At 37.4% G+C, this 26,848-nt stretch overlaps 5 protein-coding genes across 9 annotated transcripts; all 5 read right to left on the bottom strand.

The window, feature by feature from the left end:
* Window positions 1-1,918: 1,918 nt before the first annotated feature.
* Window positions 1,919-5,334, bottom strand: LOC128262609 (coiled-coil domain-containing protein 28B). 4 transcript variants are annotated; one of them, XM_052996973.1, is made up of 4 exons: window positions 5,105-5,334; window positions 4,803-5,046; window positions 3,219-3,602; window positions 1,919-2,701 (listed from the first exon to the last, which is right to left on the bottom strand). In XM_052996973.1, exons 1-4 carry the CDS (start codon window positions 5,231-5,233, stop codon window positions 2,478-2,480), a joined length of 981 nt encoding a protein of 326 aa, XP_052852933.1. In that variant the 5' UTR covers window positions 5,234-5,334; the 3' UTR covers window positions 1,919-2,477. The 4 variants fall into 4 exon arrangements, with proteins under 4 accessions (XP_052852933.1, XP_052852935.1, XP_052852936.1 ...); XM_052996975.1 differs by having other exon boundaries at window positions 1,919-2,698; XM_052996976.1 differs by having other exon boundaries at window positions 3,219-3,296.
* A 118-nt stretch (window positions 5,335-5,452) lies between these two features.
* Window positions 5,453-6,028, bottom strand: LOC128262632 (cytochrome c oxidase subunit 7A1, mitochondrial). Of its 2 annotated transcripts, none has more exons than XM_052997002.1 (3): window positions 5,903-6,028; window positions 5,706-5,776; window positions 5,453-5,650 (listed from the first exon to the last, which is right to left on the bottom strand). In XM_052997002.1, exons 2-3 carry the CDS (start codon window positions 5,748-5,750, stop codon window positions 5,507-5,509), a joined length of 189 nt encoding a protein of 62 aa, XP_052852962.1. In that variant the 5' UTR covers window positions 5,751-5,776; window positions 5,903-6,028; the 3' UTR covers window positions 5,453-5,506. The 2 variants fall into 2 exon arrangements, with proteins under 2 accessions (XP_052852962.1, XP_052852963.1); XM_052997003.1 differs by having other exon boundaries at window positions 5,706-5,773; window positions 5,903-5,985.
* An 11,910-nt stretch (window positions 6,029-17,938) lies between these two features.
* Window positions 17,939-20,550, bottom strand: LOC128262602 (sodium-coupled monocarboxylate transporter 1-like). Its single transcript, XM_052996957.1, has 9 exons — window positions 20,459-20,550; window positions 20,045-20,154; window positions 19,762-19,911; window positions 19,537-19,696; window positions 19,415-19,480; window positions 19,307-19,358; window positions 19,177-19,244; window positions 18,703-19,116; window positions 17,939-18,644 (listed from the first exon to the last, which is right to left on the bottom strand). Exons 1-9 carry the CDS (start codon window positions 20,465-20,467, stop codon window positions 17,949-17,951), a joined length of 1,725 nt encoding a protein of 574 aa, XP_052852917.1. The 5' UTR covers window positions 20,468-20,550; the 3' UTR covers window positions 17,939-17,948.
* Window positions 20,551-21,059: 509 nt separating this feature from the next.
* Window positions 21,060-24,823, bottom strand: LOC128262599 (2-phosphoxylose phosphatase 1). The gene is made up of 5 exons (XM_052996949.1): window positions 24,429-24,823; window positions 23,905-24,223; window positions 23,218-23,358; window positions 22,574-23,159; window positions 21,060-22,335 (listed from the first exon to the last, which is right to left on the bottom strand). Exons 1-5 carry the CDS (start codon window positions 24,523-24,525, stop codon window positions 21,715-21,717), a joined length of 1,764 nt encoding a protein of 587 aa, XP_052852909.1. The 5' UTR covers window positions 24,526-24,823; the 3' UTR covers window positions 21,060-21,714.
* Window positions 24,824-25,107: 284 nt separating this feature from the next.
* Window positions 25,108-26,727, bottom strand: LOC128262621 (ubiquitin carboxyl-terminal hydrolase). Its single transcript, XM_052996991.1, has 4 exons — window positions 26,570-26,727; window positions 26,293-26,433; window positions 26,092-26,234; window positions 25,108-25,711 (listed from the first exon to the last, which is right to left on the bottom strand). The coding sequence occupies exons 1-4, from the start codon at window positions 26,603-26,605 to the stop codon at window positions 25,348-25,350; spliced, it is 684 nt and encodes a 227-aa protein (XP_052852951.1). The 5' UTR covers window positions 26,606-26,727; the 3' UTR covers window positions 25,108-25,347.
* Between the last annotated feature and the right edge of the window lie 121 nt (window positions 26,728-26,848).

Below are 26,848 nucleotides of genomic sequence, written 5' to 3'. Positions count from 1 at the left end.
GTGTGGAAGTGGCGATGGCAGTGGCAGTGGGTGGCGGTGGCAGTGGCACTTGTGGCAGCAATTTGGGATAGATGTTGCGTGTTTTTATTCTGTTTGGTTGTTAGCCGACTCAAATGCCACGCCCTTGTCGGCGGCGGACGAAATGCATTTGTATGCAGCGTGGCGGATGCGACGGTCCAAACGTTTATTTCTCCATTTCTCGGGGAGTGTGGGAGACCGGCGGAGAAAGAGACGGAGACGGAGGCCCAAGGAATGCACTAAACCGCTAGCCAAGCAGAGAAGTCCAAAAGAACCAAAAAAAAACCTCACAGTTTCGGTCACAAGTTAAAAGAACGTCGGCGGGAAAAACATAATAAAACAAAAAAGGGAACGGTGGCCACAAACAACAAGTGGGAGTGCACTGAAAGAGATTTACTAGCTTAAAGTTTGTAGAAAATATATAAAAGATAGTGAGAAAAATGAAATAAAATAAATAACTATTTATACTACCTTTATCTCTTATTGGAAGTTCTTATTAAAATAACTTATTGAATCCTCAACACTTTTATAAAATAGTAAATCGAATAAGTAATTAACAATAAAAAAGTTTACCTTTTGTTAGGGGTTTTAGCTTTGTTAATATAACATTTTTAAATTCTATACATAAAAAAAGAAAAAGATAAAATAAATTAATATAAATATTTATACCCGATTCGGGTATGCTTGCTACAATACATTTTTAGAAAAAACAATAAGAAACATTTATTTAAATTCTATTTTAAAAGAAATCTAAAGTCTTAAAGGGCAAGGCTTTAATTACTAATTACATAATTTATTAGAAAATAGTTGATTTCTAATATATACAACTAGAGCTTGTTTTTTTTTTTTTAATAACTTATATTGATCCTAGATAATTACTTCATTATCCCGCAAAGCAAGGTTATAACTTTCTTCCAGTGCACAGTTCTTGTTATTTGAAACCCGGATTTACGCCAACATTAAAGAGAAAGAACGAACAACAAATTACTTTTACCGATCACAAAAAAAAAACCAGCCGAAGAAAAGAAATCAACAAAACAAGAAGAACAACGACAGTAAGCCACAACATTAAAGTCGGAAAACAACAATAACAATAACAGCAACAGCAACAAGTGGGGAGATAACCCGGCTGCGACTGCGCAATGACAGCCAAAGAACCAGAGAGGACACCATCTGAATACGAATGCATAAATTAAAACCACAAGAAAATAACAACAAAAAATAAAAAAACAAGCAACGGCGGAATAAAATTTCCTATGTACGAATGCACTTGTCCAAAGGTTCACTTCTCACAATTGATATGCCCATCCCGAAATGGAAATTGTGCATGCAGAACGGAATCCGCAGTGGGCGTCTTTGAATATCCCCCATATTATCGGCGGAATGGGGACGTACGCTTTGGTTTGTGTTTGTGGGGAATTCCGTTTCCTCAGAACACCGAGTTCTTCAAAATTCTGACACTCCAAGCGCCACAAAAACAAAATAGTGATAGGAATATTAAGAATAAACTTCCAAATGCTCACAAAATAAATCATTTTAAATTTAAACATATTCCAATCAAAGCCAATAAATCTTGAGTTAGAGAAGATTTGCTAAAATAAATAAATAAATAATAAATGCCTTTAAATTAAAGTACACTGGGGAATTCCGCACTTCAAGCGGCACAAACAAAATATACTATAGTTTATTATAGTATAGAATAAACTTCCGATTGGTCATGCAATAAATCATTTTGGGTTTAATCCAACCAATAAATCTTAAGTTAGCTAGAAATCATAACTTTGAGCATAGCTTTCTTCAGTGAAACAAAGCTTATTCATTGCCTTTTAAAAATACAAAGTACACTGTGGAATTACGAATCCAAATTCTATAAAAATTGATTCCACAAAACCACTCAGTATGCATTATAAAAATGATAACTTTAATAAGTTCCGAGTTTCGTAAATGTATATGATTAAGTGTGTGTATATATATATATTGCAAATAACTATAACAAACAATAAGCGGAACAAATTTGTCATCATAGTCAAGCCTGATAACCTGCAGCACACAATAATAATCAAATCGAATCGAATTGTAATGTAATGAATCATTTTCTAGCACCGCCGTCGCTGGCACTGTCTATTATAATTTAATTCTATTGCTATGGCTATGCGAAGACAATCTAAATTAGTTTCACAATCACTGCGAGTTTGCTAAACTATTAGCATAATAAGAAGCCCATCGAGTTCTCCTACTTAAGCGTAAAACCTAAAATATTTACACAAAATCCCAGGTGACCGCCCACCTCTCCCGTTGAAAAGTCGCTAGTCTCGTGTAAAACTTCTGAATCCCAAATGTCCTTTCCGTTTTGTTGTTTCTTCTGTTTCTGTTTCTGTGTGTTGTTGGTTATGGTTTTTTTCTCGGTGTGCTCAGAGCCAGAGCAGGCGTTGATCCCAGGCCTGCGGCTGGGCCAAATCTCAGAGACCCGTGTGACTTGTCTGCAGCTGCTCGATGGAAATGGAGAGCTGTTCCAGGCGCTGCATCAGCTGCAACATATTCTCCTGCGCTTTGTTGGTGTTGAACTCGTTGCCGTGCTCCAAAGAATCCTCCTCGGCGGCAGCCAGCTCGAAATGCAGTTTGGCCAGGCTCTCCTGCTGCTCGCGGATCTTGGTCATCTGATCCATGGTGCAGCCGGAACCTGCTTGGGAGTAGAAGATTGTGATGGAGGATTAGTTAAAGTCTTGGTGACATTTTCGAAGGTTATACATATATGTCATGTCCTAAAGAATTCGCGTTTTAAGCCTTCTGGTAGTTTCTTTCAAAACTGCAAATTCTTTATGATGGTCCAACATTTTCTTTTGTTTTAAGGCCAAAGAAATCTTAAATAAAATCTTGAATTTGTTTTCTCAAGATAAGTTAAAGGGCGGCTGAGATATAATTTTGTTTTTAAACTGATTGTCATAAAGAATTTTTTCTGATAAAAAGTTCAAATACTTTTAAACCGGGGATTTCTTTATGACAAGTTTTCTTTTAAGGAATAATACATAACATCTTGAATTTATAATCTCAAAATCCAAAATGGCCTTGCCATTTATTAAAAATTTAATTTTGTTACAATAAAATTAAGATTTTATGCTGAGAACGCGAATTCTTCAGTTTCACCTTAAGATCTTTAACTTCTTTCTAAAGAAAGAAAATAAAATTCAAACTACACTCACCGAATGCCTTCAGTTTGCCAGAGTGAAAGTCATCCAATAATCCTAGAAGGGCTCGCTCCATGTGCTTTACATCGGGAACTTCGGAAACAAATGAATGATGTTTTATTGGACGATCATCGAATTTTCCGCTGTGGACACTGGCATTTGGCATCGAAGCTGTGGGATCCTTGCGACGCTGCGATCGCGGTGTATTCGGATTGCTATTATTATGTTGATTGTTATTGTTGGGTTTTGTGCTATCGTTGTTGTTATTGTTGTGCTTGGGGGTAGTGGTGTTGTTGTTCGTGGTTATGGTGGGATCAGGTGCTAGCCACTCGCTGCTCACCAAAGTGATGGCATTTAAACTGTTAGCACTGCTGTGTGTGGGTTCCAATTGATCGCGATCTGGTCTCGACATGACATGGTCAACAAATCATACGTGGGGGATATGGAAATACAAATAATAAAATACAATATATGAAGAAATCATAAGTACTCAAAATAAAAATGTATTATTACATAATATAAATTAACTACGAAACTTAAGAAATAATATTTATAGCTGTGAACCATAAACTTACAAAATATGTTTTGAATAAAACAAAAAAAAAACTGAAACCATCATACAAATAAACAATAAAAGGCTATTAGATTTTGATTATGATATATAAAAGAGAAAAAGATTTAAAATATATATTACAAATTAATATAAATTTACTGTCACTTTCACTTAATTAACACTCTTTCTTCGATTGCCATAATCTAAATTAAATAACAATAATCAAATTAGATTAGGGTAAATAATGCTCCCCAAATAAATAAGCTACCACTGCCGTGTGAACAGAGCCGAATGTGAAAGCCAACAGAAAGCTAAGAAAAAGGTCCTACGACCGGCTGTTATTTTTTGTTGCTTTTCGCATGGGGTGGCAAGAGGCTTCGAAGGCTTGTAGTTTCAATTATTGAAATGATAACCACCTATTTCTAGGGTCTGTGTGCGGGTGTGTGAATAATGAAATGTAATGTATTCCGGCCATATGGATACCGGAAAAGTGCGTCATCGCTGGCAAAGGTCAATGATGGCCGTGATAGCCGGCAATTAGTCAAATTTATTATCAAAAGAGGAGATATTAGGGCTAAATTTCTTATATATATAGCAAGGAAACTAAAGTTAAATTAAAAGTGCTTCTTTGTTTATAAAAGAATCAAAGGAGTGGGGTCTTTTAGTTACAATATTCCTATATTAGTTATTTAAAATTATTTATGGTATCTGTTTTTTTTTTTTAACGTTCGTTTAAATTATTTTGGAAGTCAAATAAATAAGATTTGTAGGTACTATATTTGAAAAGATATCATTTCGACTGAAGTTTACTTTGTAAAATATTGAAGTATCTGAGAAATAGTGCAAAAAATATAGATCCACCGATCAAATGATTTGTGTTATGGCAGTGAAATCGGTTATAGTTCATAAGGAATTTTTACTGTGGGTGAAACCGAATACCGGAACCCTTCCAGCTGACGCCAAAAACCGCAATCCACAGCGACGTCTGAAAGGCATAGAAAAAGGGGGGAAAGCGATGAGTAATGTGGCTTGATAGCTTCACCCACCTTTGAGCAATTTGCGTGGCCTGGTCTTAAATTCAAATCGTTCATCTCCGCCGCCTCCACCGACGCTCCCCACATGCGCCTGTGGGCGTGGTCGTCGCTCATTCACATACGACACCTTTGCAGCCGTTTGACCCTGTCCCTGACTCTTGTCCTTCTCCTTTTCGGATATTGTACGCTCGATGGAACAGGAGGCGGAATTTCTGCTACGTGTGGTATCCCCACTGGATATTCCTTTGATTTTGATCTACATAGAAACAGGAGAAATATATATTTATGGAGCCACAAAACCGAGGAAATCTTACATTTGGAACGGCTGGTGAGGCGGGGGTTTGAGCTGATTTCGGTGCGCTTTGGCTTTGGGCTTCCTCCTCAGTTTCCACGTCGTTTGGCACAAGTTTTTGGCGTTCAACCACCTCATCGTTGGGCTCCATTTCGTTGGTTTTTCGCGTTAAGTTCTACTTAAATCTGTTGGAACACACAATTTTTCTTTGTTTTTATTTTCCTCCCAAAAAGTGTGGCCAGATTTGGCACATGCTAGAAATACCAGACTCACAATTGCGTTGCCCGAAAACAGTGCTGCTCTACTTTTTTATGAGAAATATTTTTAAGGCGCCTCTCTTGATTTGTTTTGAAATAAGAAAAACCCAAAATTTAATTAATTACATTAGTGTATCTTTAATCAAAGCATTTTTTGATAACTTAATTTAAGCCTTCTTTTTGGAGAAACCCATTGTGTAGACCAAATGGATAAAGCTTAAAACGCCAACGCCGCACAGTCCAGCAGTTATGCCAAACAAAATCTTATCCGCTGGTCCGCCTTTCAAAAAAACAGGCAATTCGTTTACAGCCTAAAAAATAAAGGGTATTAAAATATATTTCATGTTTTAAGACATAGTAACTCACCTGGAAAACCTTCATTTTGCCAGAGAGTCCATCGGGTAGAGCCATTTTTGCTTAGGTCTGTTATGTAACTGCTAAATATAAAAAAACACATACAAATTATACTTAAATATTAAAGAAATTTATTTGGATGTCTTGTTGAAAATATAGTTATTTTCTACTTTCCATTGTAGTTATTTTGTTCCACAGAAAACACTCACCTTTAAAAGCTTGAGCGACAATTAACGAATTGCAATTTATTTGCTGCAATTTCTTGTAAAAGATAAAAATAGAAGTAATCACAGATGATTTTGAGCAAAAGGGAATGCAGGAGAAATGCATTAAAGAGTTGTCAAGTTGTAGATATATTAACATAAAAAAAAATTAGAGTGGTTTATGTTTAAAAAAAAAATTTAATAAATATTGAGTAGTAATTTCCTAATTATTTGTTATTCTTGTTACGATTAAATAATATAATTTTGAAGATTAATTAAATCTTTAATTTATATATAATCAATTGCCAATTGCGAAAATACATTTACTTATCATTTCGCGGGCTTCTACGCACGTTACAAATTCAAATCTACGACAAGTTACTTAAATCGTAAAAACGCAACATTTTCTGTAACTTATTTTGTATATTTAAAAAAAAAACCATGAGCGACAGAAATCATAACTAAGCATTATTATTAGACCACAATTTTTCCAATTCGGAGTCGCTTCGACTGATTCAAAATTTTAAATACCAACTGCCGGATTTTAGAGTTGCGTCGTGATTCGCCGTCCGGGAAAAAAATTGTGTGTTCCGCGCTATTTTGGCTTTTTGTGAATTTTTCAACAGGGGCTCAGGAAAAATAGGCAGTGATTTGGCGTCTTTTCTGCACTATTCCTTTTTACGGCACCATGCGAATGCAACACTGCGTGCGAGTGAGATGGCACTGCTCCAAAGTGGGGCGCGGCAAAAGCTGCGCACAGCTTCCATCCCGCTCGCACTCGTTGCGAAAAGTGCTTGCGGCGAAAAGCACTCCGAAGACACTTGGGGATATCCACCAATTAACCACTTCTGTGCGCCTGGTGGGGATTACAATAATTCTACACCGAATGAGTTGTGCAATTTCGTTGAAAAAACTGCTTCCGTTCGGTTAAATGTGCAATTTTGAAAACGATATGAAAAAAGAGCGTTAGGGCTTGAAAGAAATGGTTGTCTAAAATAGTCACCCTCTTTGCTTTGTTTTCGGAAATTTTTGGGTTGTTTTTTCAAACAACATTTAAAAGATTTTAAAATTCTTACTAATATGCCTCAAGAAAAATTAGAAAAGAAATTTACTAAACCTAGAAATTTTAAGTTTGTTACCAACTTTAAGTAGTTAAATATTTTTGAACGTTTTTAACAAAAAAAAAAAATATAACTTTGAAATGTTAAAAATTATATCAATTAATTCAAGTGTAATTACAAGCTTTTTGGGAGTACACTTTGGTTTTTTTTGTTTTAGCTTGGTACGTTATTATATATTTAAAATTACATCTTTTTTAAATAATTGCTTATATTTTAAAGATCGTTAGTAAATCTTGAGTCACTTTTGTGCAAATTACTTAAGTGAGTATCATAACCTTTTTTTTATAAGGCCATACGATAAGCAATTAGGAACAATTTAAGTGTGTTTTTTTTTTTCATCTTTAAACAAAAATGACAAGTTAATTAACTTGTCTAAAAGATTTTGGATAATAACATTAGTAATAATTTCTTTGCTTAGTAGAAAGTTATTAGATTTTAAAAATTGTTTTGAGGTCTTGGTTGTTTTTTTATTTGCTTACAAAATTATTGAAGCAGGCCAATAAATAAATTCTTTTGTATTATGTGCCTGCTAAAAAGCTGTTTAAGCTCTCGGCCGAAAAAAAAAAACATAAAACGCTTACGCTCGGATCGGTTGACCCCCTTTTCTCCCCCTTGAAGCCCCAAGCATCGTCGACCTGTTTCAAAACAAACACAAATATAAAACCCATATCGCCCTGCTAAAGCCTTCGCCGATTTTCAGCGCCCAGCACAAGAACTTTCAAAAACTGTAGCTTCCATGCTAAATTAACTTGCCAAAGTTGCGATGCGATGCGAGGCGGCCGCTTTTCGGTATTCCGAAATGAAACTTGAAAAAAGTTAAATCTGTCAAGTTCACAATCCGAGTGCTTTTAATAAAATAGACACTGAAAAGGGGGGATAAGGGAACATATTCTCGGGTTCTTCTCAGGTTGGGATACCTTATACACCAATAGCCCTTTCTCCCTTTCCCTTTCTTTGGGGGCTGTGGTGCTGTCTCCCTCTTCCAAAGTTTAAGTTCTAAACTTGTTCTGCAAGCTGCATCGCTCATAAAGAGTGAGTTCTGACGAGTCGAGTGAGTGTTTAAAAGTTCTAGGCCAATCAAGAAGCACAATAAGTCTGAGAACTTTAACCAAAAGCGTTGCATAGCAAAGAAATAATAGGTCTTAAGTAAAAATAGTTCCAAAAGATATTAAAGAAACTTAAAAACACGAAAGAAAGTATTCAAAACATAAGAATATAGAAGATATAATAATGCCATTAGTGACAAGATCACTTAGGATCATTAACCAATAATATCATATTTATACTTTCCAAAAATGTTAGAATATAATGTTTTTTAACAGTGTTATAGTTTCTTTTAAAAGTCTTTATCTATTAATACTTTTATTTCTGAATATTATTTAAGATTAGGACAGTATTATGCAGTAGACCACCAAAAATTTCAGAGTTACAAGTTTTTAAGCTAAAAAGTCTTTATTTGTAAGACATTTATTTCTTATTATTATCAAAAATAAAGAATCGGCCAACTTTATTAAATCAAAAGCACCTCCACACACACTTGCAGAAAGCGCTATTAATGCTTTTTTTGTGCTTTGCAGATTGAAAGTTTTATCAGAAAGCCAAAATGATGGGTAAAGGGAGCCCCAAAACCCCCTCCCCCCCCTTAGCATAAACAAGCAGAACCTCAATCCCTAGTTCAGAAAAAATTAAGCTTATGCTTAGTTCTTGCCCAAAAGTCTTAATAAATTAAGCACAAGCAACATATAACAACAAACTTTCGAAATTACTGACAAAAACTATTAACAAATGAATTGTTATTATGCAATTTTGTTTTACATTCCAAGCTTTACCAACAATTTACGTTTTTTGCAAATTCCCATTTTAAGATAGCACATTGTTGCTCAGCTTTTGTGCAAATGCGCTTAAAGCTTAAGTAGCAATAAAATAAGTAATTAAAGCTTTAAATTTAGCAATCAAGTATATTGAACATAATAATAGGGGAAAATAATTATGATAACCTTATTAAAAGGCTGCACAAAAACAAATCCACTGCATTGGCTGCCTTCATTTCGCACTCTTTCTCGCATTTTGCTTCCCCTAACTTTGAGATCTGCGTGCAAGTTGAGATGGCAGTATGGTATGTGCGATTGCGATGGGGACAGAATATTGGCGCTACTCCTTTTCATGGGGCAAAACAAAATGGATTGCTCTTTAACTAAAACAGTTAACAGGCGCCCATCATTTGGAGTATAGAGCGCACGAATACTGAGCAAACATTGCTGCATATATTCATCTCTTTCGTGCCCGGCGTGGTCCCTAAAATATCCACCCCGTATTTCTGGATGCCTGTTACAAAATTCACAAAACCGCTACGAATATAAGGCATTCACACTATTCACTCACTCGTACTGGTACTCTTATCCTCCGCCCCCTTTTCTGGTTTTCGGGGCGTGGCAGGTCGCGAGTGAGTTTGCCGAGTGGATTGAATGGGATTCAATGTGATAATGGTGGATACGTAGAAATACGTCGGCGGTTTTTGTGTTGTAAAAAATGTTTGAACTGTTTTAAGTTTAAGTTTTAACGGTAACAGTAGAGCAGAAAAGTGTAGGAGGTTGCTTATTCGCCGCAAGAGCGAATGAGATGAAGATAGGCATCCAAAAGAGAGAGGGAGAGGGAGATGGTGTGTCACCTTGGCATTGAAAAATGCCTACCCACACAAATAAAAAGCACACGCGTGAGTGGAAGGGTGCTGAAGAAGGGGGGGCAGTTCATTTACCTTTGCGTTCGCTCCGGCGTGGTGAATTAGGTTGTCATGTTGCTTGTGCGTGCGAGGGAGATGCAAAGAGACCAAAATGCTAATTACCTGGCGGGAGCACAGGAATGGGGAAACAGTGATGACAAATATTCAGCGGGAAAGTTGTTTTTGAAAGATTTTTTAAACATTTTTTTTTGCATTAAAAAAAATTAATTAATACATGCATTTGAAATTTAAGTTTTAATGATCTTCTTCAATTTCTAGTCTCCAGCGCAGTAAAGCTTATTTTACTTTATTAAAGTTAAAATTAATCGGCATTTTTTATTATTTGATGGGTATTATTAATTTCCATTTTTACAGCAGTTGCATATGAAGTTTTTTAATATACAATTTAAGAGCAACAATTGTTAAGAAGTGGCTTCAGACCAGAGTTACCAACACTGATGGGTACTTAAAAGTTCTTCGACGCTAGAAAATTTTTGTTGTTTATGGTTATGGCTGTATGTTGGTTATCTCGTTGTTGTTGCTGCTTCTGCTTTTAGTCGTGATCACGAGCGTTTCTGCTTTTTCTGCTTGGGGCTGTCAAATGTGTTTCAAAGTCAATGTCGTGCGAGTGCGAGCGAGCCAACCAGCCCTGACCCTCCGCCCTCTTCCTTCCTCTTATTCGCCCCACCACCCACTTTTTTTTTCGTTTAACACTGGTGTGCGTGTGCTCTCCAAGCTTTAGTTGTTGTTATTGTTTCTCGTGTCGTTTCTGTGTTTGTTTTATCATTCTAAGTGGATGTTGTTGTTGCCGTTGCTGCTGGCGCTCCCGTCATTACTTTGAACCTTTTTCAGTGTGCGCATGAACAATAAAAACAACAAAAAAACAGGCGGAATAAAAAACGTAACACACCACAAACACACACACAACATACAAAATACGGGTGTGTGTATTGAGCGAGTATCATCATCATCAAGTGTCGTCGGCAGAATCGGAATCGGAACCAAAAACCCCTCGCAAAAAAAGGGAGCTTGCTGTTCGCCTATTCGAAAATTTCACTAAAAATTGTTTGCACTCTCTCGCCGGGCGTGAAATGAAAGTATCCTTTCGGCGACACCCCCCAGCAAATAACGTAGAACCACCAAAGTTCTTCCAAATGGGGTTTTCGAGTGGTTCTAGATGGTGGTGCTGGCTTTTTTTTTAGATGGATTGTCGTTCTGTCGCACCTGTTGGCCAGGTAGATTGAGTCAACTTTGCCCCCAAACTAGAGAATATCGATTTGATATGTGGGTGCTTGCATGCATTTTTTTTAGGGCGAACCCAGAGACGTTGTGGTGGGGAAATTTTGTTGGGGAAAAATATTTTAAGCAGGGGGTTGGCTGGAGTTTTAGGGCGGGTGGTTTTTGAAAATTCGGGTATTATCAAGAAATTTCTAAGAATACTGTGCCTCTTAACCATATAAAAATCTATATATGTAAACCCGATTATCTGTTATACTTTTAAAAAAAAATATTAAAAGTGGATGTTAATATTTATATAAATGTCTAAAATGATTATATTAATATCTGCTCAATTTGTAAAATATGGAAAAAAACGTATTTCTTCTATTTAGTTTAAAATGGCAAAAAAAAAAATTGTTTAAAAGTGAAATCTATATAAACCTCTTCTTGTATAATATTTTTGTTGTGATAATTCATTTTTCTTTGAAAATACGTTTATAAACTATTTAAAATATTGAAATTGATTCCAATGTATCTTTGTAGAGCTCAACGCCACTGCTATGTGACCCATGGAGCCCATATATTTTCATTTAAAACCCCCAAGCAATTTGAGCACTACGAGTGCTCCAAACTTAAGCACACGTACTCGCTATATAATCTCGGATACCCCTCCTCGATACCCTGCGTTCCCCTTACGAAATCGAAACCGATGTGGCGCTATAGCGTGACGTAACAAACGAGCGGAACAGCGGAAAGAGTGAGTGGGAGAGCTGCTGAGGGCGAAAAAGAGATGGTAGCTCATTTGACTGATACGGCGAAACAAACACGTACACAATTGGAATGCCCGGTAATCGGATTTTCCCCGCACACCCCATGAAAACCACCTGTTCGCCGATTTCTGATCGCCTGCTACGATAGTCAAGACTTCCCCATGTCGGCGTGTGTGCGCTGCGACTAAAAATGAGGAACCCCAATTGGAGAACGGGACCTTGAGAAGGTCTAGTGCTGCGATGCCCCTTAACATAGTACCGTCGTCCCTATCTAACACCCACCACTTTGTTCCCATTTCCGTTTCATTCTTCAAAAAGAGCGACAAGTTGTGCGGGGGGGCCTTCTCCTCATCTTCCCCATCTTTTAAGGATACCCCACTTGGACGGACGCCTCTGCTCGGCTCTGCTATGATTTCTGTTAGCCCGCCCTGCTAGTAGCCATCTTTTTCGATTTTTTGCCCAACAAGACAAAAACGAAAGCGCAGAAATCAGTAAACCGTGAATTTCTCGGATGGTTGTGGAAGTGCACTGGAAAAAGCTTTTTAATATGAGGATTGCAAATTAAACAATTTTTTATGTGGGCATGCTGAAAATGAAAAGCGTAAGCGCTATTTAAAGCTTTTTAAAGTTAAATCAATTTAAAAATTAGCAATCACTATGGCTTTAAAATCACTTATATATGTAAGTCTTATAAGTGTTTTAATTTCAGTTAAATTAATCAGTTAATTTTATTTTAAATTATTATAATAAAATATCAAACGCCAAGATTAATTTAAACATAAGCAATTCTTGCAATATAAAGCAATTTATTACCTGAAAATAAAATATTCTAAAATTCAAATTTATCTAAAAATAAAATTTTAAGTTTTTATAATAAAACGTCGTCAAATTTAAAAATATTTAAATGCAGAGATTCAATGCCTGTAAATTAAAATTTGCAACACCTACTGCAAACCTCAACTAAAGCGCCCGACTTTTTTTCCACGTGTGCGATCGAAGTGGCAATGGAAGTGTAGGGGGTTTGGACTGTTTATTTTATCTGGTTTTCTGGCCATGGTCTGGATGAGGATGGTGGCCTGTTGCCTTCGCTGCGGTTTTGAATGCAAGTCGGGAGTTTCGGCAGCTTCGCACCGCCCCACGGTGCTCGGCCACTTCTGTTTTCCTGGTGTAATTAAGCAAACGAAATATAATAATAATAAATTATAATTTTAGAAGGCGTGCCCCGGAAACCGAAAAATGGCTAGAAAACTCGAAGTTCCAATAGCTGGGCGGACACCACTTTGGGCTATTTCTGTGGGAAGCGCGACGTTTGTATGTTTAAAATATAAACGAACAGGCTCTAAGAAATTTCGCTATAAAAATGTGAAATTGTAATGTGAAAATGGAAAATGCGGGGGGTGTTCAGGAAGAAGAGTGGGCCATTTTTGTTATGTTAATTTTTACAGCCCGGCCGCCACCCAATCGATGTTAGCAGAGGTACTCCCAACCAAACCCTCGCCAAGAAGTAGAAACCAATCGGAGCCAAACCTGAAACCCAATCCCAAGCCCCGGCTCCACAAGACCCCTTCTCGGGCACCCGGTTCCAGTTTCCCACTTTACCCAGGTTTCCAAAGTTGTCGGCCAGACTTTTGCTATTTCTATGACAACTTGGTAGCTCTTGGGTAGCTTCTAATGATTTTCTATGCCCGCCGCTGTTAAGGAGTCGCCCCCGGAATGTGGGGATGCCCCATAAACATATATCTTCCGCCCTGGGATCCACCGTTCGTTCAATGTGGACGGTGCCCTGTGGTTGAGAAATGTACGTTTTCGGTGGAGTTTGCGTCATGCGATGTTAATGGAACAGGCGATCAGAGGGCCCCAAGCGGATGACGTAACACGTAACGGCAAACGGCTGCGCAACGAAGCGAGCGAGACAGTGATATATGGAAAGACAAGGAGGGAGGAAGGTCGTTTTTGCGGTGTCTGTGAGTTTGGGGCCAATGTACTCGCGGTCAGTGCATTGCACTCTCTCATTCCAAATTGTTCCGATATCCCGATCTTTGCTTGTTTCTCGGTTTAAAAAAATATGGACAGGATTGAGCAGACGCTTATAGAGAATGAATATTCATATCACTTACTTGGCTTATGATATCATCTGTGATATAAAGTCGTCTTGTTTAAATACATATATCATTTATTATATTTAGCATTTAAAAATATATTATATTCTTTTCTGGCAGCACTAATAAGACATGTTTTTTAAAATCTGTATTATACACTAACTAAAAGTGGTACTCAAAGTTTTCTGCACTATTATTACTTACCAAATTGATTGTTTGTTTTTTTTTCTTTTCTATTTTGTACGTAGGGCTAAATTATTGCCAAGCATTCTCTGTTGCCAAGTCAGCTCTTGGTTTTTTAAGGCTTACTTCCCCCTTGACAACCCTGTTTGTATTTTACCAGCTGCATTTTGCTGCAATTACGCCAACGTCGTCGTGTACATATGGTTTACAATTTCTTCTATGTGCACGTAGCTGCACTTATCTGCCTCTCCGTCCCGCCCCCTTATATTACACGGTAAAAAATATATGTCTAATATGGAAGCGAATTTAATAATATTACGTGTAGTTAATAAAAACAAAATTTTTCCTAGTGTTTTAAGCCCTTCAATATATTAAAATTTTGAATTTTTAATTAAAATGTAAGCAATAGTTAATGGTCTGAAATAATGAAAATAGAGATTGAAAAATTAAAAAATTATGATAAAACTAGTGCAAGAAATGGAAGATCAATAAATTTAATACAACAATTTCGATAATAAAAGTAAAAAAACAATAACATTTATTAGAAAGAAATGTGATATGAATCTAGATTTTTGTTAAAAATGTAGTTTTAAAAATAATCATTGTAAAATCTAAAACCAAGTTTTAAAGATGATTAGCCCTAAATGTTAGATCGATTTGAAAATTTCTTGTTTCATTTTATGTTTTGGGTTTATTTACACATACAAAAGATATGCAAATGTTGGTGTATCTGTTAGACAATTTATGTTAATCATTTTTTTCTGTGTACAGCGGCTCTCCGTGTTTGTGGTCTATGGGTGTGAGAGCAAGAGAGTGTAAGAATCAGGAGAATGGGAGAGGAGGGCTGGAGGGGGTGCCTAGGGCTCCTATTGCCGCCCCCTTTTGCTCTTGTTGGCGGAAAACTGTGTGCCCCTGCGCTCGCACATTTGAAAAGTGCATCGAGTGCAGCGAGTGCATCTCCCGACGTTCAGACATCTGCCAGCCGAAGAGCAAAAAAAAAAAATTAAAACGAAGCCTAGTCGGCGAGCCTAGATCCGAGTGCTTGGGAAAACTCTTTTGTTTTTGCTGCGCTTTTCGGTTTGCTGTTAGACAAATGCAACACCAACCAAGTTGCAACCTGCAACCCACCTGAGTGTGCAACTCCAACTGGTTGCATCTATTCGGGCGCCTAAGAAAAATCCTGTCCACAGTTTTTCCCCAAAACGGAAAACCCCACTGAACATAGAAATCCTCACCTTACCGCGCAATAGAAGTTGTCTCCTCTCCACGATACACGGTCTTAAAACTCAAATTTCGCTGGCGTTGCAGCAATGAAAAATGGTTGTGAGAAAAAGTTTGAAAAAAAAACGTTGTATGATTTTTCTTCGTCAATATTTTGTAACAGAGGCTCAGCACCGATGCAAAAGCGGCTCCTCTGCTCAAATTGGAATGGAATCGCTTGTGTAACGAAATAAAAATGCATGAAAAGTAAGAGAGAGGGAGGGAGATGGCGAGAAGTCAGCGCCAACGGTTCCCCTTCGGCGTCTCCCTCTCACACTGCAGTCACTGCCCCAGTTCAACGTTGGTGTGCGTATGGGTTGTTGCTTTTTTCAATGTGAGCAAACGGGGCAGAGATAAACGAACTGAAAGAAAGAGCAACAGAGCAATGCATTTTTGTGATTGCCTTGGCACAGTGGAAACAAGCATTAGACTCCATTCAATTAATTTGTTATTTAAATCATTTTTAATTTTATTTTATCGCTTATAACACTAAACAGACCCAAAAAAAAAGATATGTATCTAAATCCCACCTTATGAAAGTTGCTTAACTAGTTGTAAGCAAAGAGCAAATTAACATGAACAATATCCAAATAGAAAACACAATCTTAACCAAAATTACGCATAAGACTCGTGCCCTATTTGAAAAGTTTTTTCTTATCAAAACATTATTACCATCATGAGTACTGTAGTCGAGAGTCGAAAACAGTTTGTGTATTAAAAAAACCACAAGTCGAATTAATCTATCATTTTTCTACTAAAAAAATTTTAAAATTACCTATACGACTGGGATATGTTTTCTTGTTCAAGATTAAATTTAAGCTCGTTGCTTGATTAATAATGAAGACAATTATTCAAATTGTCAACATTATTATATTAGAAAACACCTAATCCAATCACCATTTCAAAAGTTGAAAAGTTTTTTTCCCTAAAATTGGTTTAATATTACGTATACGATTTTATTGCCTTACCAAATTCCAAGAAATGTCTTTCTGTTTGGTCGGACGCTTATAACAGATTTATTTTTGACTGATCGTCGTGCCTCTGTATGGTTGTATTTCTTTTAACAATGGTTATGAAAAGTTTGTCCCACTGTGCGAGTGCAATGCATCTCTCTCATTCTACTCTCTCATTGCATGTTTAACTGCAGTTGAGGGGGACAGGGACAGCGATATGGGGAGCCAGGCTAAAAAAAACAGGGGTTGGGGAGAAACGGCGGTCAGGGCAAGTGCAAGTGCATCGAAATCGGATCGAAGCTGGCCAAGTGCAGACTGCAACTGTGCCCCCACTCGCCAAAACACGAAAACAGCCCAGAAGACGAAGGCGCACTCAGCGGCGTGCAGAAAACCAGAGAAGCACATTCGCCACTCTCCGTTGCATATACAGTGGGTATAGTTAACATGTATCGGAGATTTTTGCAAAAATCTCATCGCGAATCGGTGGGCGCACCTGCTCCACCCCCTTTTTTTCTCGTTCCTCTCTCTCGCTCGCTCTCAGTTGTTTTTTTTGCAGGTGCATCGCTAGGCTGCGAAATCTGGGCTCCTTTTCCCAATGTAACACAACCATGCACCATGCGAGCGAAGATTGCCGCCCCTAGGGTCCATTACGACACATATGTACGCTGCTTTTTTTTACGGGACATTGTAAGGGGATTACAAAAAAAGCTTAAGGAGTAAGCCATTACAACTCAACCTTCTCCTGCGAGCGATAGCGATATTCCCCTTCCCAAAGTGCCACTTCTACGTTTTTTGGTTGCTCTTTTTTTTCCTCTTTTGCGCTGCGTGCACAAAAGTAACAAAATGTACTGAATGCCAACAGGCTCCCAGTTTTGTGGAGAGCAACGATTTTACATTACGCTGTTCTCAGTACGGTACACGCGCTCATTGCGCGATGCCCCCACTCGCTCGCTCTCCCCCCGTCACTCTATTATTGCCTGTGTGTGAGTGCGAGTGTGTGCGTTATACTTGCGTGTTTGTTCTCCCCACTCTTGAAGCCCCAACCCCCACTCTCCACCTCAACCACGGATTATAATGACTCCACTCCCCTCTTTTGTTTTTTTTTTTCGCCGTTGGCGGGGTCTTTGCTCTCGTTTGCTTTATCATTCTTGTTTTTGTTGCTGCTGATGATGCGCTTTTGGTGAGAGCAGAAATTGCAAGTGCAATTTCGGTCTCTCTTTCCAGTTCGGAGAAAAACTCTTGGAAACTTTAGTAATCTAAACGTTGACTTTAATTTGTTTTCGTTAACATACATATGTACATAAGTTCAAACCTACACAGAAAAAACATGTATTGGAAATGATACTGACTGGATGAAATTCCTTATCAAATTGGTCTTGATTTTTGGCGTTCCTTTTTGATATGTTTGTGCAGAGAGAAAACGTAAAATTACCGTTATTTTATATGTATACAATGGTAAAAATTATATGTACGTGTTTGTTGACCAGTAAATATCTAGTTGATACTAACAATTTGTTTTTTCTGTGTGATATTTATTTAAAATTTTTTTTTTTTTTTAACATTGTTTTGGTTTTTAATTTTTTTTATAAAGTTATACATTTTAAGGAACGTTTGTAACATCCGTGGTCTCCTTTTCATGAATCTCGCGTTGTTTAAAGCATTTATTTGAAAGGAATCTAAAATTTAAAGAGTACTTAGATAACAAGATTAATTATTGATACTAAGTGTCTTACCTATGTATAACTGGTGATATCAAATCCGAATCGAGAGTCTTGATGTCTGTGGGTTTGGTCACCAGGGATACCAGGGAACCCACAATGACGACTGTAAGCACACCAATGGGATTTATCCAATGGAATGACAGACGGTACAATGGAAACACTTCCTCCTCGTCCAGCCAATAATGTTCAGGAAGGGTTACATTGGCCAAACAACCTTCAACGGACACCGGAAGTTGTTGGGGATTAAGTTGACCCGACGCTGCCGCAACTTGCGCCCCAAAAGTTATCCATCCGGTCAGGAGGAAGCCGGCGATTCCTCCCACTGCTGTGCCCACTGTATTTGACCAAGGTACCAGCATTCCCAGGGTAAATATGCCAAATAAGGAGCTTGTTGCAATGGCCACCAGCGACATGCAAATGCTTAGTATGCCACTCACTTTCTCCAGAATAAATAGTAAAGCAAAGGTTATAACACCCAAGATAACGACGCTGGACTTGACCAAAATCGCTGATGCCCTTTCACCTGGCTGCATCTTGAAACAACCACGGACTATGTCCTCCAGGATCACCAGGGAAGTAGAATTAAACATAACAGATAGGGAACTTAGGCCAGCTCCGAAAATACCGGCTATAAACAGGCCAGGCATGCCATAGATATGACCGACACTCTGAACCACGAACAGAGGCACCAACTGATCGTTATTCTGTTCAGATAAAAATAAATTGAATATTTAAATCATCAATTAAAATTCTAATACCCACCATGATTAGACCTGCGCTTAACGGATCGCAATCCTGGTACTTATCAAAGATCAACAATCCCATAAAGCAAAGAATTGAGTAGAAAATGACAGCTCCAATCACAAAGAACGCAATGGAAGCTCTGGCCATTTTAAGTGAGGGAAGTGACATATATCGATGAACCATCGACTGGTGAACAGCGTTCGTTGAAGTCCAGTAGAATGTGTTACCGATGAGGACACTCCAAACGGTGTTACGCACATATGGCGATGGATTTGTGTTGCCGAAGATAAGTCTTCCTCCTTGCTCCAATTTCTTAAAAAAAACATCTAGATCTTCGATGTAACTGGTCGCCAGTATAGCCACAACCAGTACGGAAACAAACATAATCACTACTTGCCAGATATCTGTATGCACCACCGCCTTTAAACCGCCCTGCAGATAAAAGTGTTATAATAATTAACATATTTAAATTAAATATGTAAAGTAACTTACCAACAAAGTGTATATAGCGCATACCACTATAATCAACACTTCTATTGCATAAATATTTAGCCCGGAAACTGAGGTTAAAAAAAAAACTAATTTATTTATGTTATCCAAAGATTATTTAAATAAAGCTTACCTTGATTTAGTGATAAGGCCGGAACAAAAACAAGAAAGGGCATATATAACAGCTGAAATGGCTTGCTTATTAATAAAAGTTTAAGATTTAGAAATAAGTTAAACGAACCACTTGAATGACGAAAAGTATAGAAGCTATGCTTCGTATAGTTGAGTGAAAACGCATTCCCAAGTACTAGATAAAACAGAAAATGGTACAAAATAGAAAAGACAAATTTATGATGGCCCTACCTCGAACGACGATTTCACTTGAAGAGCTGAAAACACAGGTAAATAGATAAACGATACAACTAATCCTTGGATAATGATTGCCACGACAATAAGAGAATATTGTGTGCCAAAATAGTAAATCTCTGAAGGTGTTCCCAGTATTGCAACTCCAGAAATAAAGCTGGCGATATTTTGTAGAAAAGTAGGTGATAAAAGAGTCTAAGATTTTGGATGTAATTTGCTCACCTGGCTAATAAACTCATTCCAACAGGGAAAACCTTCAGGTTGCGCGATCCCATCAAATACTCGTTCATCTTATCCGATCCGAAGTTTTGCTTTGTTATTTCGGGTGAAACAACATTTGACTGGGTGTTTTCCGCACTCTGTTTGCTTTTTCTATTAAAAAAATTATTCAATAAGTTTAGCGAAAACTTTGATTCTTAATCATTACCACAAATAAAAATCATAAAATTATGCTGGTTTTAGCTTTAAAACTTAAGCTTAGCAGGACCACTACTATTTTACTTACCTTATCCATCCATAATAAAGTCCTACGACGATGGATATTATAGTCACTCCTATAAAGACGACATAATCAAAAGCACCGAATCTGTAGTTGTCCATCTTTCGCGAGCTCTTCTGCAATAATGTCGGTTAAAATATGGTAATTGGCACATGGAGCTAAGATTGACAAAACTTTTTTTTATCTAAGAAACCTTATCTAACGTAATCACAGATGAAGATTCCCTTTAAATCTTATCAACATAATTCCAATTTTATTGATTGTTAAAGTCTTAATTTATATGTTTCCAGCCAAGACACTTCATGAACCCAAATGTCAGCAGTAAAACAACTTCAAATATTTGCGTTATGGTTAAATTCCAAATTGAACAATCACAGTTAATAAGTTTGAAAATTATGGAATAAGCAAAAGACTACTTACCGCTTCCATGGAGCATTTAATTTGATTTGCTTGTTTAAATATATTCTTTAATTTTTGGGGTGTAAATTTGGCTAAGCTTTGCAAATTTCCGTAGTGACTGAATGGAGCTCATGGGATAAAGAAAATGTATTTCCTGTTGATACGTAAATATTTTTTACACTTAAAAAAAAACTAGAACCAAAAAATATGTTTTTTGACTTTAACCTATTGCTGTATTCAGGAATGTATTTCCTGCTAATACGTAAATATTTTATAATCTATTAGTGTATTCAAGAATTTTTGGTTTTAATAAAAATAAATCAATACTGATAAAAACTTACATACCTATACAGATTTGTTTAAGATATCTTTAAATAAGCTTTATAGTTTTCAGAGAACCAATTCATATTGCCTTTAGTGCTATAAATAAAATTAAATAGTCATGACACGCTCTCGGAATCGAAAATGCTCATAAGTCACTGTAAATGGATGAAACGAGCTACATATAAGTGTGAATATAGATATATACACATATATATAACACTATTTTTGCAAAATATATAACATCAAAAGAAAAATATTTTTTAAAACTGTTTAAAAAAAAAAACAACAAAACAAAAGATTGATTTATTTTAAAAATCGGAAACATTTATTTAAATTTAAAACTATTGTAGATTCTATTACATCATGTTTGTAAAACTCTTTAAAATATGCTTGAAATGTTCACGTTTAAGTTTGATATGTGTTTTCCAATTCCATTATTTAATTTCAAAATTATAGCTTAAATTTGTATGGGAATGTTTTCTCCTATAATTCCATTTTTAATTTTTTGTTTTTCTGTTTACGTAATTTTATTTACAATCAAATTTTTATCATCCGTCTTCGTTTCCAAGTGTTCATTTTACTCGGAGAGTTGATATGTTCCTAAAAATATTTGTTTACTTTAAAAATCGGAAACATTTATTAAATGCTAAAAATCGAGGAAAGTTTATTCTCAAGCTTTTGTTTTAAAATTAACTTTATAAAGTTGATATGTTTACGATTTATTCCTACATCCATTTTTTGTATGTTATGTTCTTAAAAGCTAACAAGTGCTCCATTGATATGTATCGTTTTCGATTTGTGGATCAACAAGTTGAATGCGTTAACTAAAATTCAGCTAAAGGTAAAAGGATAACATCGCTAAAAAGCGGTCGTTCTGCTACTTTTTTGGGTGGCATCTTAACTACTTATCACAGTTTGAAAAGGGCTCCTATAATTCCTATTTACTGGGTGAACTAGAACTCGCCAGCTTTTGGGGGATTGACAGCTCCACAAGCTTCCTTGAAATTGGTGGCATTCAGTGGACTGAAGTAATCCTCGTGCAGGAAGCGAATGATATTCTCAATGGGACACAGATCGGCCTTGTTGCCCCTGGAATCCCTGGTGACCCTGAGGCTTTTTCCTCCCTCGCAAAAATCAATCTGTTGCGTCACATCTCTGCCGTTATAGACCACTCGGAAGTAGTAATCCGTGTGCGCTTCACTCCGATAAACTTCAAATGCCAATCTGGAGGCATAGGCTATAGTCTGACCTTGACTCGTAATGATTCCCAAGGCAGCTGTAAGATACTGCATGGTGCAATCATGTCCAGAATAAAGTACAAACTTTGTCCTATCGCCGGAGATCATCTTAAGCATGTAGCTGACTATGTGACGGATCATTCCATAGGATCGCAGCAATCCGGATAGCTTATAGTACGAGTGGCCAGCCGAGCGTTGAGATAGCTCATCCGCAAAGGACATCAGGGTGTCCACATGGGCAGGCTCTACGCAGCCATCCTGAGATTCTTCTGCCTGAACCGAAGGATTTCCGTTTTCCACCTCAGGGGAATCCGGTTCCAGCTGATGTTGTCCCTCCTAAAAATATGAAATTTGATATTATTAAAGTATATATTTAATAATATATCCCTAAAATTTCAAATCGATCCAAACCCAATTGACAAGGATATGAGCATTGAAAAATAGAAATCAACGTGCTAATTACATCCCATTTTATATATTTCATATATTTTAATACAAAATTTACCAAAATGTATGTTTCTTAGACTTGCAACTGGGGGTAAACCATTAAACATAAGTTCAAAAAAATAATCACCTGCAATGGATTGGCGACCGTTTCATCCTGATCTATATTGATCACATCCACCAGCTCCTGACTGGGACTCTTTTTCAATGGCTTTGGCGTGGGAAGTGGCTTTTTCTTACGACATGGCAGAGCAGCATCGTGGCAGAGAACAGTCAGCAGGGCATCCACCACCTCGAAGGGATTACTAATGCCATTCGGAGTGTGTTGTAGTATGGTTCCGCCGATCCACTGCATCACTTCCATTACCTTGTCTCGTTTCAGGAGCTGTCTATCGCCCAAGGCCTCTAATCTTTTCCTGAGCAGCGCCGACTGAGGACAACTACACTCTCCGAAACAGAAGGCCATGCTGTGGGATTCCCGGACATTCAGGGCCAACCATTTATCCGCCGGAAGCAGGGTGAACAACAGGGCCAAAGCGGATTGAAATGTGCGACGATAGCGAGTGGTGAATACAACCACTTCATCCGAATTCAGCAGAGTATGAGGCGTTGTTTCCACTGAACCACGATTGGGACTCGGTTTTAATAGGAGGCCCAGAGGATGGGCATACACTTGATGCATAATGTCACCCACATGAAGAAGCTGCGAAATGCCCCTAAATAGATGAAAATAAATAATTAATTAAATTAATTCAGTACTTTGGATTCACTTACTTGTAGGTCAGCTGACCCAGTGGACAACCACGCTCTGTGGCTGGCAGCAGGGGAAATCCATGAAAAGGTCCCACTTTATTCCAGTACATGTGGTTCGATCCCGAAGCCGAGCTACTTGAGTTGTACAAAAAGCTGCGATATCTAAAGAAAATCCAATCAGTTAATAATTTGCCAGGGACAGAAAATACAGACAGAAAAATCGTAATATTCAACCTGAATTAATATTAAAATATTTAGATTAATGTAGAAAGTATTGGATTTCAAATGATTACTATTTACTATTTCAAATACTACTATTTTTAGATATTAAAACCAACTCCGAAAATAGTCAAATGAAAATTTAAACTTAATTGTAATATTTCCATAATTAAAATAACTAAAAACCGCTATAAATAAAAATCAATGCGAAAAATATTTAAACTAAGTGCAAAACATTTAAATTTACTATAATGTTTTTACCGTGTAATCATTATGCGATTTTTTTCAAACTAAAAAACCAACTATTTATAAGAGACGCAAATTCAATTGAAATATAGTATTTGGTTGCTGTTTGTAAAATGTTTTAAAATCTGCTACGATTATATTTTTGTATTTTAATGAAATAATGGTGATTATTTTTGAGATTAATTATTTTTATCAGTAAGTCACAATTTTTTGTAATTATTGTTGACTGTTTTTACTACTCACCTGTTGACCAGGTTATCTGTGCCACTACTCACGCCGCAGTTAATGCCAGCACTGCGGACATGCGAAATGGGTCCTCGATCCCCGTGCCTGATGACCAGGAGCACTCCCTGAAGCTTCCAACCCTCCAAGATGCCGCCATCATCCAAACGCTGGAGCTGCGACAGCGGAGCACAGCGTTCTCTGTACTTGGCAAATCGATGGGCAGTGGACGAGGCCAAGGATTCGCCGCCCAAGGAACTGACGGTGCCAGAGGAGCTGGGTCCAAAAGCTGAGCCACCTCCTGGATTCGACTCAACATTGCCCACATAGCGATACATTCCTGAAATAAAAAATTACATTTTATGAGATATTTTGGCAATATTCAAGGGAGCAAAGTTGTTAAATTTATTTTACTAACAGAAAGTCTTTTTATTAGGAATTTAATTTATTAATAATTAATTAAACATAATATATTACTGAAATTATACAACCTTCTGCAAGGGAAGGTGTTTAAATAATTTATAATGTAAAGTCCTTTTACTAACCTGCTATGAGAAGGAATATCCAGATGCTGAGCAGCATGTAGCAGTAGATGGCACGATGTTGGGTGGCCACACGCATCAGTTCCTTGAGCAGCCTCATCCTGGCCAGAAAGTCCGGCTCTAACCTGCTGCCCCAAGACTACTCCACGGCTGCTCCTCGGCATCAACTCGATGGGCGGCACACTTGGAGGGTTCCTGCTGGTCTGGATAGCTTCGTTATATTCCTTTCCAGCGCTGAATAATCCTGGCAAATGGTCCGCTTCAAGGGGAACTGAAGAAAAAACCTGGTTTATTCTGGTAAGAGGAGGAGGAGGCAGCTGTCAAGCGTCTACGTGGAGAATGTCCAAATGTCAAGGCATGCGCACTGGAGTCCACATCGTAAACAGCTGTTGCCACAGGGGTGCTGGTCAAAGGGGGAGCAATTAAAAGCGCCCAGATAATAGTACAAATTTGAATATTTTAACATGTATCAAAAAAATTTATATTGAACGTTGTTTTATTACTTAAATTGCCTTCATTAGTATATCTTTTAATAATCCAATTAAGAAAATCAAATTAAATTAAAATTTTTATTGAATTTTAAGTTATTTTTTTTATAATTAATAAGGGAAATGATGTTATTAAAAGTTTCTAACACAAATATTAACAATTTTTTACCCATAAACAATCAAAACATTTAGTATTCAGTATAAGCTTAGCATCAAGCTCGAATGCACTCTTTAATAACAAACTTAGTGTTCCCAATACATTTGTGGCTTTGGCTTAAGGCAAAATAAATATGCGTAAACTGTTGACTAACTAAAAAGGCGGGGCTTCGTTCGCCTTTTCAGCCAGATTAAAAATGTTCGTAGGTTTATAAATGTATATTCTGGCTGATCAGAGATCTTGGTGGTATATTCAATTTAATAGGATTAGATCCAGCCTAATCCTGAGCAGGGGTAAGAGCCAGAACCGTAAATCGCACCTCGTTGGGATCACGGGCCATAAACTCCTTGCAGACCTTGGCCGCATCCTTCACGAAAGTCTCCTCGGATGTTGGTCCATGCTTAATCGGGAAGGATTTGCGACCATCCAGCTCGTAGAGAGTGCCATCCTTGTTGACCAGGGCGATAAAGTGATGAATCACCGTCTCATGCTCAGCAGCATTGGTCTGACCCTCTTGAGCCAGAGCCTGATGATCGGCGGTGAAATCCTTGTCGGTCTCCAAAGCCTGCCCACGTTCCTCCGGCGACAGCGAGGCAGTCTTCTCCAGGAAGGCCTTTAGTACTCCATTGTCGATCTCAACTCTGGGAAAATAAACAAATCATTTGATAAGTAATATAAACATTAAATACCACTTAACCGTTATGTGCAGTAAAATTAATTTGTAATAATATAATGTATGTTATAACGATAATTTATTGTATAGAACCCCGAACTGATATATCCTTTAGATCTCGTTAGTTTTTTTCACACCAAAGAAATAGTTTTTGAATGTTCTTGCATGTGATTCTAATATAAATTATTTTTAAATTTTAGAAATATTGACTTCCAAATGCAGGACATATTTTAAACGAGCAAGTTAATGGTTATAAAAATGTAATTGCTTTTAAATTACGGTAATAGATTTGTATCCAATAAACCCTTAGGTTCTAAAAATATTTTGCTTTTATAAGTTGTAACATACTCTTTGTTGTTGGCAACGCTGTGGATCAAGGCCACGGTGCCGCAGGCGTTGGAGGTAAATTGACGCATATAGAATAGATCGGCTGGGTGATCATCTTTCACCTCCTTGATGCGCTCGTGTTCCTCGGCACGATGTTTTTCATACTGAAAACGGAACCCAGTTAGTAAGGGGAACATTTAAGACAAAGGGGAAAAAACCAACTGATTCACTGCAAGGGAAGAGCAAAATAAATGCCTTCACGGGACGCGGAATCCATTCCAAAGTGTCTTCATCCAATCCGATGACGTCATTAACCGACCAGGCTGGCGACACGCCCAATTTATGTATATACTTGGTCAGCACCTGGGAATGGGTAAAAGTTAATGGCGTCCTATCCCTTTACTTTTAAAGGAAGCCCACATTTTCGCAAATTGCAACAACAAAACTTTGGCAAAACTGCAACTCTTGGAATACGGCTTTAAATGGTTTTCGTACTTACCTCTGGATTGGATTCAAGTGGTGTCCAGGCTGACATTTTTGTGAAATTTATTTTTAGTTGCGTTCTGAATGTAAATTCAAAGGAAAATGATTGAGTGGGGTTTGTCTAGACAATTACCGGCACTTTTTCATTGAGCTTAATTTATTCCCAAATCGGGAGTGTACACATTGGTCAGGCTTGCACATATCGATAGTTGCTGTGCGAATGTATCGATAGTTTATATTTTAATCTGGAATTTTATTTGCTAAAAAATATTTAATAAAACAACAATTTCTTTTC

This window comes from Drosophila gunungcola, unplaced genomic scaffold, assembly GCF_025200985.1.
Source record: "Drosophila gunungcola strain Sukarami unplaced genomic scaffold, Dgunungcola_SK_2 000001F, whole genome shotgun sequence".
NCBI classification, from domain to species: Eukaryota; Metazoa; Arthropoda; class Insecta; order Diptera; family Drosophilidae; genus Drosophila; species Drosophila gunungcola.
The sequence above is the reverse complement of the archived record's forward strand: the minus strand, read 5'-3'. Positions and strand labels throughout refer to the sequence as shown.

What these genes read in the sequence shown, in the direction of transcription:
- LOC128262599 (XM_052996949.1), bottom strand. Translation starts at nt 24,525, where the DNA reads ATGAGGCTGCTCAAGGAACTGATGCGTGTGGCCACCCAACATCGTGCC. An exon ending in ACAGATAACCTGGTCAACAG is followed by an intron (nt 23,359 to 23,904) that starts GTGAGTAGTAAA and finishes GATTTTCTTTAG; the next exon opens with ATATCGCAGCTTTTTGTACA. An exon ending in CGGTCGCCAATCCATTGCAG is followed by an intron (nt 22,336 to 22,573) that starts GTGATTATTTTT and finishes TCATATTTTTAG; the next exon opens with GAGGGACAACATCAGCTGGA.
- LOC128262609 (XM_052996973.1), bottom strand. Translation starts at nt 5,233, where the DNA reads ATGGAGCCCAACGATGAGGTGGTTGAACGCCAAAAACTTGTGCCAAAC. An exon ending in GCCACGCAAATTGCTCAAAG is followed by an intron (nt 3,603 to 4,802) that starts GTGGGTGAAGCT and finishes TGTCGAGACCAG; the next exon opens with ATCGCGATCAATTGGAACCC. An exon ending in TGGCAAACTGAAGGCATTCG is followed by an intron (nt 2,702 to 3,218) that starts GTGAGTGTAGTT and finishes TCTACTCCCAAG; the next exon opens with CAGGTTCCGGCTGCACCATG.
- LOC128262602 (XM_052996957.1), bottom strand. An exon ending in TACTTTTCGTCATTCAAGTG is followed by an intron (nt 19,359 to 19,414) that starts GTTCGTTTAACT and finishes AAGCCATTTCAG; the next exon opens with CTGTTATATATGCCCTTTCT. An exon ending in GGCCTTATCACTAAATCAAG is followed by an intron (nt 19,245 to 19,306) that starts GTAAGCTTTATT and finishes TTTTAACCTCAG; the next exon opens with TTTCCGGGCTAAATATTTAT.
- LOC128262621 (XM_052996991.1), bottom strand. Translation starts at nt 26,605, where the DNA reads ATGTCAGCCTGGACACCACTTGAATCCAATCCAGAG. An exon ending in CACTTGAATCCAATCCAGAG is followed by an intron (nt 26,434 to 26,569) that starts GTAAGTACGAAA and finishes ACCCATTCCCAG; the next exon opens with GTGCTGACCAAGTATATACA. An exon ending in AGCGTTGCCAACAACAAAGA is followed by an intron (nt 25,712 to 26,091) that starts GTATGTTACAAC and finishes TTATTTTCCCAG; the next exon opens with AGTTGAGATCGACAATGGAG.
- LOC128262632 (XM_052997002.1), bottom strand. Translation starts at nt 5,750, where the DNA reads ATGGCTCTACCCGATGGACTCTCTGGCAAAATGAAGGTTTTCCAG. An exon ending in GCAAAATGAAGGTTTTCCAG is followed by an intron (nt 5,651 to 5,705) that starts GTGAGTTACTAT and finishes TTTATTTTTTAG; the next exon opens with GCTGTAAACGAATTGCCTGT.